This window comes from Moschus berezovskii, chromosome 24 (genome assembly GCF_049115385.1).
Source record: "Moschus berezovskii isolate FMDL1 chromosome 24, NW_MosBer_1.0, whole genome shotgun sequence".
Classification (NCBI taxonomy): Eukaryota; Metazoa; Chordata; class Mammalia; order Artiodactyla; family Moschidae; genus Moschus; species Moschus berezovskii.
Genome location: NC_142483.1, coordinates 32,001,526 through 32,018,249, shown reverse-complemented (window position 1 = coordinate 32,018,249; position 16,724 = coordinate 32,001,526). Strand labels below are relative to the sequence as shown.

Genomic DNA, 16,724 nt, shown 5'->3' with positions numbered 1-16,724 from the left:
GTGGCAGAGATACTGTTTTACAAGAGGATTTTCCCTCTATTATTTTTTCTCCTAGCAGAAAAAACAGCATCTTTTCAGATGGGCTCTTCTTCTTCTGCCCTTGACTTAAACAGTGCTCCAGCTTTCAGCACCCTTTCCTCACATGTCGCCCCTTCCCCCTGGGTGTTCTGTCCTCTCCTTTCGCCTCAGAAACTGTGTGAATGCTCAGGACTTCTGTGTGTCTCTCTTGAGCACAGGTTTGCATATCTGACTGCCTGTGGGACAAGTTTCTGTCTGTCCTACAAGGATACCTCAGATAACTCATCCCAAAGCAGAAGCCGTTCCCTCTCCAGTCGAGTCTGTTAACATCCTGTGTTCCTGTCTCTGCGGAGGGCATTGTGGTCCACCTAACTGTCCTGGCCAGAGTCCTGGGCAGCAGCCTGCTCCTGACAAGAACTGGTGCTGAGAATTACTCTTTCAAGATAATTGCTGTTCAGTTTTGTCCAAAATGTGCTTCATTTCCTCACTCATAAAAATGGAATGTTTATATTGGTTAATAGCTTGGATTTCAGACTAAGACTTAAAGGGGTCCAAATCCTGGCCCCACCTCTCACTGGTTCTTTGATCTTAACCCCGATACACAACTTTTCCAGCCCTTCAGTTTCCAGTCGTGTAAAAGGGGAGTATTAATAGCACCTGTTGCCTAATGAAGTGCTGTGGGTATTCAAGGAACTAATGAATGAAAAGCCCTTAGTGCAGTGCTTGCCATATCCAAAAAACTCAGTAAGTTATCTGTGACCTTTCTCATTTTAAATAGATTTCAGTATCTCAGTTGACAGTCTTTAAAGTCTATTAAAGTCTTTAAAGTATGAAAACTGTGAGCTAGAAAATCCAGTGTATTGAAACAACCAGTATCTTGAGGTTCTAATTACCTGAAATATCAATGAATCTTCCACCTAAAGTTATACTTTTTGTCATTCTTTTCCAATTTCCAACTTTGAATATATGATAGTATTTGTGCTGTGTGTGCTATGCTAAGTTGCTTCCGTTGTGTCCTACTCTTTGTGACCCTATGGACTGTAGCCCACCAGGCTCCTCTGTCCATGGGATTCTCCAGGCAAGAATACTGGAGTGGGTTGCCATGGCCTCCTCCAGGGGATGTTCCTGACCCAGGGATCAAACCAACATTTCTTCTGTTTCTTGCATTTGCTGGTGGGTTCTTTACCGCTAGTACCACCTGGGAAGCTGTAAGACAGCATAGTTTCTAAATAAGTGTCTTCAAAGAGTTTACTTTGAATGTAGCAGTTATTTTTCTAGTTAAAACTGAGAAAGTAAAGTACAGGAAAAGTAATTTTCTGTTCTCTATGAAAATTCCTTTTATCTTTTGCAATAGTTTTGAGTTAGGGTCTATAAATATTAGCATCACTAAATGAAATAGATTGCATCTTGGAAGGAAATGTGAGTGCACATTCTAAAAAATGAGATGTGTGTGTGTATGTGAGAGAGAGACCTCTGTGATTATGTGGTATCCTAAATATTCTCATGTGTTTTTTTTTTGTTGGTGGTGGTGGAGTTAAAATACTATTTATTATAACCTTATGAAAATTTGTAATATTTGCAAACTTTGCACAAGGCCTAGTCTTCATGAGCATTGTGTGTTCAGATTTGCTTCAACCCACATGACTGTGGTATGGGACGTAGGACTTTTGAGGGGCCTGGTCTTCTCTGTACTTTCTGTTTAAAAAGATCACAAATGTCAAACATCCCTTTAGTCTGAGGCTTACTTTTCATTTATGATGATTAGTAACCACAGTGAAAGTAACAGCAGCGCTCAGTCTTACCTTGAAATGTGCTTTGAATTAGGCTGTATTTCTAGTACAAATATGATGAATTAAGGTAAAATTTTAAACAGTGAAAACCAGCCCAATTCTCTGTAACAAGCCCCTTCATATATATTATTTTTTCCAGAGCTGACTTTATGGAAGATGAGTCAATTAAACACATTTTGGAATATAATCCTTGGTGGACTGATGTATATTCAGAAATGATAGCCTCTTTGGGAAAGAGTCAGGAGGAAGAAAATCTTGCTGCGTTAGGTAAGAAACTCAAAATAAGACTCATTTGGGCACTGCCTTTCATAAACACACAATTGTAATTGTCACATGGAGTGAAGATATTATTTTGATTTGCTAATTTTGGAAATAGGAGCTTCACCTGGTACTCAGAAATGCCACACAGTACTTATTTGTCTCAGAAAATTCTTTTGGAATATGTTTTACTTTTGAATGATTGGGGTTCTTTAAAATTTCTTAATTTTTAAAATATTTTTATCAAATTTAGGGACATTAACATACAGGACATGTGTAGTTGTTGAATAATCTGCTTGTGGGATCTGAATTTTCCTCTGTGGTAAGGGCGTTTGAGTGTTAGTAATGGTGAGAAAAGACCAAGTTTTCCATCCCTTTGTCTGTTGGATAAATTCGATACGTTCTCCCCAGTTTTTTCACAAGTGGTTTCATGTGGAAGCAGGACTAGTTATCTGCCTTTCTGTACCTTACAGAGAGCAATTTTTACCAAAGAAGGCTGAGCCAGGGGGTTTTATGAGCCACGGGAGACAACTGTGCCATGCTTAACATTAAGCCAAATATTATACACAGAGTTGTAGTTTTAGACAGGCATTTATTAATGGGCTTCCCAAGTGGTGCAGTGGTAAAAAATCTGTCTGCCAATGCAGGAGACACAAGGGATATGGGTTCAATCCCTGGGTTGGGTAGATTCCCAGAAGTAGGAAATGGCAACCCACTCCAGTAGTCTTGCCTAGAGAATGCCATGGACAGAGGAGCCTGGTGGGCTATGGTCCATGGAGTCACAAAACAGTTCGACATGACTGAGCACTCACACACACACACGCATTTTATTAACACCTTTTCTAAGTGGGAGGTTGGTATGTTAAGTCTGTGAATTAGAATTATAACAATTTTACATAGATCAAGAATAGTGGACTAGTGTTTCTGTTATACTGATTTGGCTTTTAATTATATATTAAAAATACCATGCCTAGATTTGTGTTGTGATGATCACTTTGCAGTATATGCAGTTGTTGAATTTTAATGCTGTACAATTGAAAATTATATAATAAAAACACATGTATTAAAAAATCCATCCTATGCATTATTTGAGAGCAAATAATCTTACTTTCCCCCCAAAAATTCAGTGTATAAATGAGGAACAGACAAACACATACATGCATGAAATGGAATATAGAATCTCCTCACTCCAAATTCCTTTTCCTGAAAATTATCACTGTTAACAATTTGGGGTATTTTAAACACATATACCCACATATAAGGGCTTCCCTGGTGGCTCAGAGGTTAAAGCTTCTGCCTCCAATGCGGGAGACCTGGGTTCGATCCCTGGGTTGGGAAGATCCCTGGAGAAGGAAATGGCAACCCACTCTAGTACTCTTGCCTGGAGAATCCCACGGATGGAGGAGCCTGGTAGGCTACAGTCCATGGGATCGCAAAGAGTCAGACACGACTGAGCGATTTCACTTCGCTACCCACATATAAGCATTTGCTTTCAGAAGTTTTTACACATAGATTCATATGCACTCTCTTCTCACTTTGCTTTCTTTATAGTGTATGTTGTACATCTTCCATCAATGCTTACAGTTCTACCTGAAGCTTTTAATACCTGCCTAGTGCTCTGTTGTGGAGAAGGCAATGGTAAGCCACTCCAGTACTCTTGCCTAGAAAATCCCATGGACGGAGGAGCCTGGTAGGCTGCAGTCCATGTGGTCACTAAGAGTCAGGCACGACTGAGTGACTTCACTTTTCACTTTCACACATTGGAGAAGGAAATGGCAACCCACTCCAGTGTTCTTGCCTGGAGAATCCCAGGGATGGGGGAGCCTAGTGGGCTGCCATCTATGGGGTTGCACAGAGTCAGACATGACTGAAGCGACTTAGCAGCAGCAGCAGCAGTGCTCTGTTGTGTTTTTATGTCGTAACTGGTGACTCTTTTGGGTTGTTGACTACTTGTGGACATTCGGGGTGTTTACATGGTTCTGCAGTGACCTTCTTTGACCACTGATTCTGAAGAAACTTGCTTCACAGTATTTTGATCCTCTGCATAGAAATGCAGTAGCTTGCTATTTGTTCTATTTCTAGAGCCTCGAAAGAGCCTATTATATAATGGGTACTCAACAAATATTTGTAGAACAAAATAAATATTGCAGTAAATATTATTGTAGTTAGGTTTCATTAGAATTTAGGTGCTCTCTACCAGATTGAAAATTGTCACTATAATTTTTTGGAGTTGACTCTCCTGCACAATGGAAAATCATTTATGAATAATGATTCTTGTTACATTGTTTTCAGCAAATCCTTGGTTTTATATTTGATTTGAGTTTAAGAATCTTTCAGAGACCTCCCTTATCATGTAGGGGAATTTTCAGGCATGGGATTGCTAACACGATTTATATGCCATATAGACCTTCTCAGAAAGTTTGTTCAGATTTAAATCATCAGTGCTTTCTATTGGTTTGAGTCAGTTCCCCAGTTTTGGTGTGGTATCTTTCTGAAGCTGTCTGGGAAGGAATTGGTGGTTGTGTAGTTTTCTGTCCACAAGGGTGAGCTAGTTGCCTTAAAAATCGAGATGGTATTTACCTTTAATTTAAATTTTAATTTGCTTTGCTTTAATCAGTTATAGTGTATTCTAGGTCCTATTTTCTGTCTCAGCCATTCTCTGTGTATAATTTTAACAGAAGGATAAGCCAGTTGGTGCCTTTAACCACTGTCCCTTCTGACTCTGTAGGGTGTAATCCAGACTGGTGCTTCAGACACATTCCCAGTCCATTAAACTGTTACAGTGATTTATTCTAAGAATCACTTTTAAAAACAACAAGGACATGTGGTAAAGGTAGAGGAACTTGAATTCTGTGTTGTACAGATGGTACCTCTTGTAAATGTGCTAAGTAATGGTTATGCCTATGAAAGTCCTTCAGTCATGTCCAACTTTTTGCCACCCTATGGACTATACAGTACCTGGAATTCTCCAGGCAAGAATACTGGAGTGGGTAGCCTTTCCCTTCTCCAGGGGATCTTCCTGACCCAGGAATTGAACTGGGGTCTCCTGCATTGCAGGTGGATTCTTTACCAACTGAGCTATCAGGGAATCTTGGTTATGCCTAGGATATAAGGTAAATAGGGGGTTCAGGGTTTAAAGCCCTGCTCCTCCACAGGCTGGCTTTGTGACTTTGCAGATGCTCTGGGTTGCTGTGGAAATCCTGTATCTACCTCACAGAATTGTCATGAGGATTGAACTAGACCATTTACTTAAAATCTTAGCATATTGTAAGTGTTAGAAATGATCAGTAGAGAGTGAATCAATGGCAGGAGAGCCAGGAATTGACTGGCTTCCCTTTGAAATGACAATTTTTGTACATTTACATGGCTTTAAGACCAAGTTCTTTGTTAACATGATTCTTCTTTCATTTTTTTTTTTTCTTGTTCAATTTTTTGAGACACCCAGAATTGGAGGCACACATTGAAATGCGTCAAACCAGGCTGAAATAGGGGAGAAAAGAAATAAACCAAAAAATGAACTTTGAAGTTCTCTGCTCATTCAAGCAGCATGCTGCTGCTGTAATTTCCCCCTTCCTCCTCTTCCTCTTATCCCCTCTTTGCTCCCAGGCCTTCTTCCTCTGTCATTGCAGGGGGACATTTCCAGCAGACACAACAGTGCAGGTGAGGGGTGCGTCTTGGATTCCTCCTCCTCCTCAAACATTAAGCTGGATTGTCTTGATTTCCAGATAAGCCTTAGGTGATAAACTTTGTCCCCTGTCTTTGCCTCGATTATGACTTTTGTCATATTCATTGTCGCTCTGAGTTACAACACGGAGACTTTCCTTGCCGTCTTCAATTCTGTAATGATCCGGATCTTCCTCCCCAAAGGCTTGTAAATGGAAGTGTTAAATGCCGTGCTCCCACTGAGCTCTGGTTTCACGAGGATGAACTTACCACATTTCCCATGTTGTGTCTCAGCGGTTAATCTTAGCCCAAGAATGTTGGCACATGATTGCTTGTTATGACACCACGTAACACTCATAGTCGGTGAACTTCCTAGCAGGGACATCCTGTTTGGCACCAGTGTTTGCGGAGCTAAACTGTCAGCATGAGCCCAGAAAGCTGCAACACTGTGGGCCTGCCTATTTGGGCCAAGGGTTTGAGTGCAGTACGTGTTCTTCTGATTCCCTTGATCTGTTTCCAGAAAGTGTACAATGGAATGGATTTGCATTTCTCTAAAAAGAGCCAGATCATGTATGATTTGTTGACCCACGGAGGACAAGGATGTTTGGGAAGGGAATTAGGCAACAAAGAAGATTTAAAAGTATTAGAAACAGATGATGTTTGAAGTGAAGTGACAAAGTCACTTTCCACTTTGATGGGAGCCACTTGGCGGTCTTCAAATGTATTAATGGAGTTTCTTATCTTGGGAGGTGGTCTTGGGCCGTTTGCTTCCGTGTTAAGGCACCAGTTTCTTCCCCAAATAGAGCCCGAAATAGGCTTTTGTTTGACTATAGATTATTTGTTGTTGTGTGCTCAGTTGCTGAGTCTTATTTGACTCTTTGCGACCCCCTGAACTGTAGCCTGGCAGGTTCCTCTGTCCACAGGATTTCCCAGGCAAGACTACTTGAGCAGGTTGCAGTTTCCTCCTCCAGGGGTTCTGCCCAATCCAGGGTTTGAACCTGCATCTTCCGAATCTCCTGCATTGGCAGGCAGATTTTTTGCCACTGAGCCACCTGGGAATCTGTAGATTGTTTACAGAAGTATAATTAACCAAAATGTTATGAACTAGATAGCAAAGCTGCTATGTCGTGTAGCTAAAGTCACACGGATGCTTGACACATGTTAATTGTGGTGGCAAGCATCCAAGTATTATTGGTACCGTGTCTGTAGTTATTTGTGGCGCTGCTCTTGGTTAGACCTGACTGTGTGCAAATCTACCCAAGTTTCCCTTTGAGTGATATGATTTATAGCTCTAATGTGAAAGGCCTAGGGGAGCTCAGACTTTTGGTTTCTCTACTGGTTTCCCAGTTTGTTGTTATTGTTATTTATTATCTCTGGTTTATTTGCTTGAATTTCAGAATTTAAATACTTCTGTGTATTATTAATGAACTACTTAGGCCAAACTGGAACTCAGACCACCCAGGAAAAGGTGGTTGTGTTGTAAGGGAAGGTTAGGGGCACCCAGCATTCAGGAATTTGGAAGAGTACATTCAAGTCAGCCTTGTGTATACAGTCACAGAAAATTATCTGTGATGTATGGAAAGACTTACCTGTGGGTCATATAACATCAGAGCTCATAGTTCCCAAGTCAACCTTTACAAATCATTGAATACATACAGGTGTGATGACTTAGGAGTAAGGAATAAATGTGTTTGTGAATGATTTGGTCCGTTGTTCATTGGTTCTGGGCATGCTTACCTTGTAATTCAGAATTCCATGGAAGCAGAAGTCTTTCTTAGCCAGGTAGGGTCTAAAGGCTTTTCTTTAGTGAGATACTATTGTCACGATCACCCGGCACTTTCCTATTAGCTAAACTAATGAACGTCTCCAAAACTGTACCTAAGGGAATACCTTCTCAAGTGTTCTTGCTGAGTAATACGGGTCTTCAAATACTTTGTCAGATATGTGTTCTTCATACAGTGAAGAAATGTTCCTTTTTATAGTTTCCTCACATCAGACCACTTAAAGTGAACAGAGAGCTTCTCTTTAATTGAAAAATCTTCATATGAGCCCTGTAATGGGACAGTCAACACCCAGTTGATCTGTCACATGAATTTCTTTTTTAGAAGTCAATCTTTTTTTTTTTTAATAAGTCAGTCTTTAAAGAGTGCGTCTCCTAACTGTGTTATACTCACCTGTATTATTAAACTTTAAAATATACACATTCTTTTTATTGCTGGCCAGCAAATTGAATACTTTCATATTTATTTCCAATAAACTGTGGAAAATTCTGAAAGAAATGGGAATACCAGACCACCTGACCTGCCTCTTGAGAAACCTGTATGCAGGTCAGGAAGCAACAGTCAGAACTGTACATGGAACAACAGACTGGTTCCACATAGGAAAAGGAGTACGTCAAGGTTGTATATTGTCACCCTGCTTATTTAACTTATATGCAGAGTGCATCAGGAGGAACGCTGGGCTGAAGAAGCACGAGCTGGAATCAAGATTGCCGGAAGAAATATCAATAACCTCAGATATGCAGATGACACCACCCTTATGGCAGAAAGTGAAGAGGAACTCAAAAGCCTCTTGATGAAAGTTAAAGAGGAGAGTGAAAAGGTTGGCTTGAAGCTCAACATTCAGAAAACAAAGATCATGGCATCTGGTCCCATCACTTCATGGGAAATAGATGGGGTAACAGTGGGCCAACATCCGCTGGATCATGGAGAAAGCAAGAGAGTTTCAGAAAAACATCTATTTCTGCTTCATTGACTATGCCAAAGCCTTTGACTGTGTGGATCACAATAAACTGTGGAACATTCTGAAAGAGATGGGAATCCCAGACCACCTGACCTGCCTCTTGAGAAACCTGTATGCAGGTCAGGAAGCAACAGTTAGAACTGGACATGGAACAACAGACTGGTTCCAAATAGGAAAAGGTGTACGTCAAGGTTGTATATTGTCACCTTGCTTATTTAACTTATATGCAGAGTACATCATGAGGAACACTGGGCTGGAAGAAGCAGAAGCTGGAGTCAAGATTGCTGGGAGAAATATCAATAACCTCAGATATGCAGATGACACTACCCTTATGGCAGAAAGTGAAGAGGAACTCAAAAGCCTCTTGATGAAAGTGAAAGAGGAGAGTGAAAAGGTTGGTTTGAAGCTCAACATTCAGAAAACAAAGATCATGGCATCTGGTCCCATCACTTCATGGGAAATAGATGGAAAAACAGTGGAAACAGTGTTAGACTTTGTTTTTTTGGGCTCCAAAATCACTGCAGATGCTGATTGCAGCCATGAAATTAAAAGACGCTTGCTCCTTGGAAGGAAAGTTATGACCAACCTTGATAGTATATTAAAAAGCAGAGACATTACTTTGCCAACCAAGGTCCGTCTAGTCAAGGCAATGGTTTTTCCCGTGGTCATCTATGGTTGTGAGAGTTGGACTGTGAAGAAGGCTGATCGCCGAAGAATCGATGCTTTTGAACTGTGGTGTTGGAGAAGACTCTTGAGAGTCCCTTATACTGCAAGGAGATCCAACCAGTCCATTCTAAAGGAGATCAATCCTGGATGTTCATTGGAGGGACTGATGCTAAAGCTGAAACTGCAATACTTTGGCCTCCTCATGCGACGAGTTGACTCACTGGAAAAGACTCTGATGCTGGGAAAGGTTGGGGGCGGGAGGAGAAGGGGACGACGGAGAATGAGATGGCTGGATGGCATCACCGACTCTGTGGACATGAGTTTGAGTGTACTCCGGGAGTTGGTGATGGACAGGGAGGCCTGGCGTGCTGTGATTCATGGGGTCGCGGAGAGTCGGACACGACTGAGCGACTGAACTGAACTGAACTGAACTGAACAGTGGAAACAGTGTCAGACTTTATTTTTTGGACTCCAAAATCACTGCAGATGCTGACTGAAGCCATGAAATTAAAAGACGCTTACTCCTTGGAAGGAAAGTTATGACCCACCTAGATAGTATATTAAAAAGCAGAGACATTACTTTGCCAACAAAGGTCCATCTAGTCAAGGCTGTGGTTTTTCCAGTGGTCATGTATGGATGTGAGTGTTGGACTGTGAAGAAAGCTGAGCGCTGAAGAATTGATGCTTTTGAACTGTGGTGTTGGAGAAGACTCTTGCGAGTCCCTTGGACTGTAAGGAGATCCAATCAGTCCATTCTAAAGGAGATCAATCCTGGGTGTTCATTGGAAGGACTGATGCTAAAGCTGAAACTGCAATACTTTGGCCACCTCATGCGACGAGCTGACTCACTGGAAAAGACTCTGATGCTGGGAAGGATTGGGGGCAGGAGGAGAAGGGGACGACAGAGAATGAGATGGCTGGATGGCATCACCGACTTGATGGACATGAGTTTGAGTGAACTCCAGGATTTGGTGATGGACAGGGAGGCCTGGCGTGCTGTGATTCGTGGGGTCGCGGAGAGTCGGACACGACTGAGCGACTGAACTGAACTGATATATTTACTTGTTTATATAAACAATGCTTGTACAAATACATTAAAAAATTTTTTTAAAACATAGACTTTTTAACATGGCTGAAAAAAATAGTGTATTTTATGTCATATCCTGTCTTTCTTTTAATTTTTAGTACTAATGGTATTTTAGTAAGTAAAGGAATATTGCTTTTAGTAATTTCACTTAAGGGTATTTAAGATTTTTTTTCCCCAAGAGAACAGATTGCAAAAAACTGCTGGAAGGATGCCTTACAGCAAAAAGAAGCCATGTTAATCTTAAGGCTCCTAAGAGTATAGACATGAAAACGATACGTGAAAAGGGACCATTATGTGGGAGTAATCATATTCTTTTCCTTCTGGCTTTTGCCCAGTTGTAATGAACAGAAGGGCAGTCTTTGTTGAGCAGAGACAGAAAGGCTGGGACTTAACTAGCTATCAAGAGAGTGACTTGGGAATATTAAAAAGGTGGTTTAATAATTTTTGGTTTCTGAGAAGGTGTCAAAAACACGCGGTTTTTATTAACTCTTCTCCACTAGGAAGAGGCTTCCTGAGTTAAAACTGAGCTCATGCCCTCTCAGCTAGTGGCCAAGTTTCCTGCCTTTCTTTGCCCCTGGATGTGGTTGTAAGACTTAAGTCCTCGATGATAGGAAGTGAGTGAAAGCGCTGTGTGCACTTTCTGGATCAATTCCTTAGAAAAAAAGTGTTTGTCATCCTCTTCTTCTTCCACTTTGCCATTGGTTGCTGCTGCTGCTGCTGCTAAGTCACTTCAGTCGTGTCCGACTCTGTGTGACCCCATAGACGGCAGCCCACCAGGCTCCCCCGTCCCTGGGATTCTCCAGGCAAGAACACTGGAGTGGGTTGCCATTTCCTTCTCCAATGCATGAAAGTGAAAAGTGAAAGTGAAGTTGCTCAGTCATGTCTGACTCATAGCGACCCCATGGACTGTAGCCTACCAGGCTGCACCGTCCATGGGATTTTCTAGGCAAGAGTGCTGGAGTGGTTTGCCATTGCCTTCTCCGTTGCCATTGGTTGGAAAATTTTAAAACCTGAAACAGCATCTTGGACCATGGATGGAAGTCATATAGTGGAGATGCTGATACTCACCCGTTCTAGACTGTTCACTCCGAGGAGTAGTGTGAGAGAGAAACTTCTGTCTTACTGAAGCCACTGTATTTTGGGTCTGTCTGTATGTACATTTTATATGCCTATATGTGCGTGTGTGCTAAGTTGCTTCCGCCCTATCCAACTCTTTGCTACCCTATGGACTATAACCAACCAAGCTTCGCTGACCATGGGATTCTCCAGGCGAGAATACTGGAGTGGGTTGCTATGCCCTCCTCCAGGGGATCTTCCGGACCCAGGAATCAGATCCACATCTCTTATGTCTCCTGCATTGGTAGGGAGGGGGTTCTTTACCACTAGCGCCACCTCACAAGCCCTTGGTAAGGTGACTGATATATAAAAAGAGATGTCTCTCTCTTCTGTTGATAATTTATTGGGAATAGGAAAACTATTGTATTTGCAGGTGACAAAAACCTAAAGTGCTTGGAAGTAGTATTTAGCAAGAAAAGCAGCAGATCTATTTGATAATGTTGGTGGTTCAATGCAGTAGAAAAGATGGCTTACTGAGCAGACTGTGCTGATACAATTAACTTCTCATCTGTAATTAACCAAAATCTGAAAATACGAAAAAGTAACTTTCAGATAGATTATAGATTTAAATTTAAAAGAGGAAACAGTAACTCTTAAAGAAAAGCTGAGAGACTCCATGGACAATTCAGGAGTTGGGGAAATCTTATTGAAGGATATAAATTCACAATCTGGTAAAAAAAAAAAAGATAGACATATTGGACTACACACAGACATAAATAATTCAATGACCTAAGATCCTCTAAACAGAGTCAGTAGAGATGCAGTAGATTTGGAGAGATGACTAGGGTTTGAATACATAATAGACAAGTTCTTAAATATTTGACAAGCCATCTAGAAAAAAACTGGGCAAAACATATGGGTAATTTATAGGAGAGCAAATCCAAGTTGCCAAACAAATCTATGAAATAATGTTCAGAGTTTAGCAGTTAGAGAAATGCTTACTGAAGTAACAGTGGTGTGTCACTGTGTTAGTTTCCTCTTGTTGCATTCCAGGTTACCACAGATCAGAAACAGAGTTCTGATTTGGCTGTTTTCATGGGTCAGGAGATGGGTATGGAGATCCTGATACCCACCTGTCCTGGACTGTTCACTCCGAGGAGTAGTGTGAGAGGGAAACTTCTGTCTTACTGAAGCCGGTGTATTTGGGGTCTGTCTGTTAACAACAGTTTAGCCTGTCCTGACCTGCATATAATGGACAATTCTGAAACCTGGAAAAAAGACTTCAAAGTTATTTTGGCATTACTTTGATATTCACTGGCACTGGAAGCTAAATGTTCCTCATGACTGAACTGAACAACTTTTAAAGTGAATTTGAAAGTGGTCTTCTGATGGGGCACGGAAGGAAAATGAAGAATTAATTTGTAAGGGAAGAGATTGATGACACTGACTTAGAGGTAATACTATATCTAGATACTTAACAGTATATCTAGATGCTTAGAAGCTGAGGTGGGGTCCTCTGCTCGGGGTCTGGGAAGGCTGCAGACAAATATGGCCATCTTTTCATTTTCAAAAAACAGGTGTTTGCAGCTATATGCCTTTCTGAAGCTCAGAGTTCTTTTCTAAGCTCACATGATGGTTGGCAGAACTTGATTCCTGCAACTATAGGACTGAGACCCCCATGTTCTTGCTGGCTTTCAGCCGGGGCGTCAGTCTCAGGTCTTAGAGGATCCCACAGTTCCCTGCCACGTGGCCCGGTCATGACATGACGTCTTATTTCTTCACAATTGGCGATTGGTGGGAGAGTCTCTGCCAGTATCAGAACATAGTCATAATAATCGTAACAGTAACTGCCCTGTCGCTGTTGCCATGTTCTTTTGAATAGAAGCAAGTCACAGTTCCTGCCCACGCTCAAGTGATGTCTTATTGGAGGTCATTTTAGAATTTTTCTTACCACAGTCCTTTCATATCCATTAAACTGAAAATGGTTTTTAAAAAAGCGTTTATGGCTGGGAGCAAGCAAGAGATATGCTTAGGGAAGGGAACTTCTGTCCATGACCATTACAAAAGAGAGATGTAGTGCTTAAATAAAGTATCTCTTAAAAACAGATACATTTTTTGACCCAGTCCGTCTACTGTTGGGGGTCTGTTTTGTGGAAATAAGGCCTGCAGTATCCAGTGCCACATGATATGACATTTACTGCAGCATCATTAGCAGCGGCATAAAGTTGGAAGCAGAGTGAATGCCTATCAGTAGGGGGAGTGGTTGGATAGAGCATGCTGCACCATGGAATATTCTGCTACGGAGAAGGCAATGGCAAGCCACTCCAGTACTCTTGCCTGGAAAATCCCATGGATGGAGGAACCTGGTAGGCTGCAGTCCGTGGGGTTGCTAAGGGTCAGACACGACTGAGCGACTTCACTTTCACACATTGGAGAAGGAAATGGCAACCCACTCCAGTGTTCTTGCCTGGAGAATCCCAGGAATGGGGGATATCACAAAATTAGCTAAGTACCAAGTGACTTGGGGAGATTTCCTGGAGGTGTCATTGAGTTAGACTGGCTAGATGGAAAAAAGTAATCTGATTCTCTGGGGAGGAAAAGGTATCAACTCCCTTGTATACATGTTTGTGTGTCCTTATGGTCGTGAAGAAAAATATGAAGTGATATATACTAGATTTTTTTTTTAACATGGAAAAAGTTATTGATGAGGATAGAGGGTGCCAAGCAGAAGAAAAGGAAACATCCTCTTCCAGCCAGTCGAGCATGTGCAGTATAATCAAATTTGCATATTTCTGTAAAATTTTGTATAAATGATATTTGAAAAATACTATGCCCTTAAAATTGATTAATACATGGGAATACTTCCATTTCTTTGTGTAGAACTTTCAAAGTAAATAATATTTGCAGAGTGTTTCACGTGTTTCTGTTATTAAAACATAATTATCTTAAAGTCAGTAACTATCATTTAGCTGTCTTGAGTACAGAACTGTGTAAAAAAAACAAAAACAAAAAACAGAGCCAGTGTGTGGGAGGGGTCTGTAAATAAGAAATAGATATTGTTTAGACATTTTTTTCTTTTTTTTAGCCCTACTAGAATTTGAACAAATATTTAGCTCTTAAAAAAATTGTAAAGTTTAATTAAAAAGTTGTTTCCATGTCCAGAGTTTAATAATTTTGATTTCAGTTTCTATAATTAAAGTTCTAATTTTGACAAATCTGCCTGCAATGGGGGTTTTACCAAACAGAATGGGACATCTACGTTTTAAATGCGTTTTCTTCTAGTGTCTTTTTCTGAAGAAGAGAAATATCAGCTGCGAAAATTTGTTAATAAATCTTACCTGCTGGACAAGAGAGCCCATCGTCAGGTGTACTACAGTTTGGTTGATATCCTTCTGGCATATTGCTATGAGACCCGTGTCACCGAGGGAGACAGGAATGTAAGTGCGTGTGTGTCTGTGAACTCTGGCGTAGCCTGTCGTACAGAGGAAACTGTATTAAGGTCGTGAGTGAGACCAGTCATGTTTATTTAGGGACACTCCGAACGGAGGTGCGCAGGTGTGTTGGTGATGGACGCCAGCATGAAAGCACAATGCTTTTTAAAAGGTTTATTCATTTATTTGTTTTTGATTGTGCTGGGTCTTCATTGCTGCACAAGCTTTTCTCTAGTTGTGGCAAGCAGGGGCTACTCTAGCTGAGATGTGCAGCCTTTTCACTGGAGTGACCTCTTGTTTCGGAGCACAGGTTCCAGGGTGCGTGGGCTTAGTAGTTGCGGCTTGCGGGCTCTAGAGCACAGGCTCAGTTGTTGTGGCGCATGGGCTTAGTTGCTCAAGGCATGTGGGATCTTCCTGGACCAGGATCGAACCTGTGTCCCCTGCATTGGCAGGCAGATTCTTACGCACTGAGCCACCATGGAAGCCCCAGCACAATACTTTTATTTGGTCTTTTTTTCCTTCTGTCTCCACATTAGTCTCACTCAGTAGCAGAGTGGAGAAGTAAAGCTGAAGGTAGGGAAGAAGGATATCCGAGGCTCTCATCTCTTTGGGAGATGAACTGACCAAATGAGACAGCTGTTGCCACATGACACCTGACATTGGAAAGGGGTAAACTTTACCATTTCTAGTCTGTCTTTGAGCTGTCTGTTAACAGCTGTAAGGTATAGTATTTTGTACAAAAAGGAATGTGAGCGTTTATCTGCAGGTGTCCCTCAATTTAAATAGTATTTGTACCTCTGAAAAATTGTATGTAAATCACATTTTAAAAACCTGAATTTTATCTTTTTGCTCGTCAGTGAAATCCTATTGCAAAAGTAAATCTTTTGTAAAGTAAGGACGATCTTACTTTTTAAAATGATCTTTTAAAAAAATATATACAATTGTATTGTATCTCTTATACCACACTTAATTCTGTAAATGAAGAGCTAAATTTCTTTCTCACCTATATCACTGATCATATATATATATATATGTTTTTTAAAAAGGCTGGAAAGCCAGAAAAAAAATCTTTCCAGTTAATGTGTCCCTGTATCTATTGATAATAATTTTTGTTCAAGGGGTTATACTTGAGTTGTGCATATGCTTCCCTGTTTTTTATTTATTAAATTAAAAAAAATTCTTTAAACTGGCATAAAGTTGATTTACAGTATTTCAGGTTTACAATGTAATGATTCAGTATTTTTATATATTTTACTCCTTTCAAGGTTATTATAAAATTTTGGCTATATTTCCTTGTGGTGTACACTGTATTCTTGTATCTTATTTATTTTATAAATAGTAGTTCCATCTCCTGCCCCATCCTTCTACCCCTCCTACCTTTACCCCCTCCTTCTTTGTAAATTACACAAATAATTCATTTCATTGTAAAGGAAAATACAGGAAGAAAATAATTAAAATTTCCTGTCATCTCAGCTATCAAAGGTAGCCATTGTTACACGGAAATGTTTCTCTTCTTGGCTTTTTTCATTGCACACATGTATTTATATTGGGTTGTAATGTATGTACTATTATCTAACCTGCTTTTCTCACCTACTTAACATCATAGCATTAGCATAATATTGGGATAAGGATTTGATATGTGTCAAGTTTTTTTGCTGTTGGGGTTCTGAAAATTTCAAAGGTGACTTTTGAGATTTGTATTTGACTCCGAAATGAATATTAATGAGTGTATTAAGTGCATACTGTGACTGAAAATGGATTTTGTTCCACTCATCTTTGTAGAATACCATAGTCAGAGAAAATGTTTTCTTTGACAGAAAAAATAGCTTCATATTGCTTGAGAAGTTGAGTGAGAGAGTTTAGTTATGCTCAATAAAATTTTGCACTTTTCATTCTTAGATTCATATGTTTGAAATCACGAAGTCTTGCAACTTCAAGGTCTTCTCTAGAATGTACTTACTCTTGCAGACCTTCTCTGAAAAGCCAGATTCTTGAGCAGCTTTTTAAGTGCCA

General features: G+C 40.6%; 1 protein-coding gene across 2 annotated transcripts in view; it reads left to right on the top strand.

The window, feature by feature from the left end:
* Positions 1-16,724, top strand: part of SHQ1 (SHQ1, H/ACA ribonucleoprotein assembly factor) — a 103,127-nt gene that overhangs the window by 20,386 nt on the left and 66,017 nt on the right. Inside the window, exons 6-7 of one of the 2 annotated variants that reach the window (XM_055414331.2) lie at positions 1,948-2,075; positions 14,563-14,717. In XM_055414331.2, coding sequence (XP_055270306.2) covers positions 1,948-2,075; positions 14,563-14,717 — 283 coding nt within the window. The remainder of the gene's footprint in view (positions 1-1,947; positions 2,076-14,562; positions 14,718-16,724) is intronic. The other variant, XM_088831956.1, reaches the window with a different exon arrangement.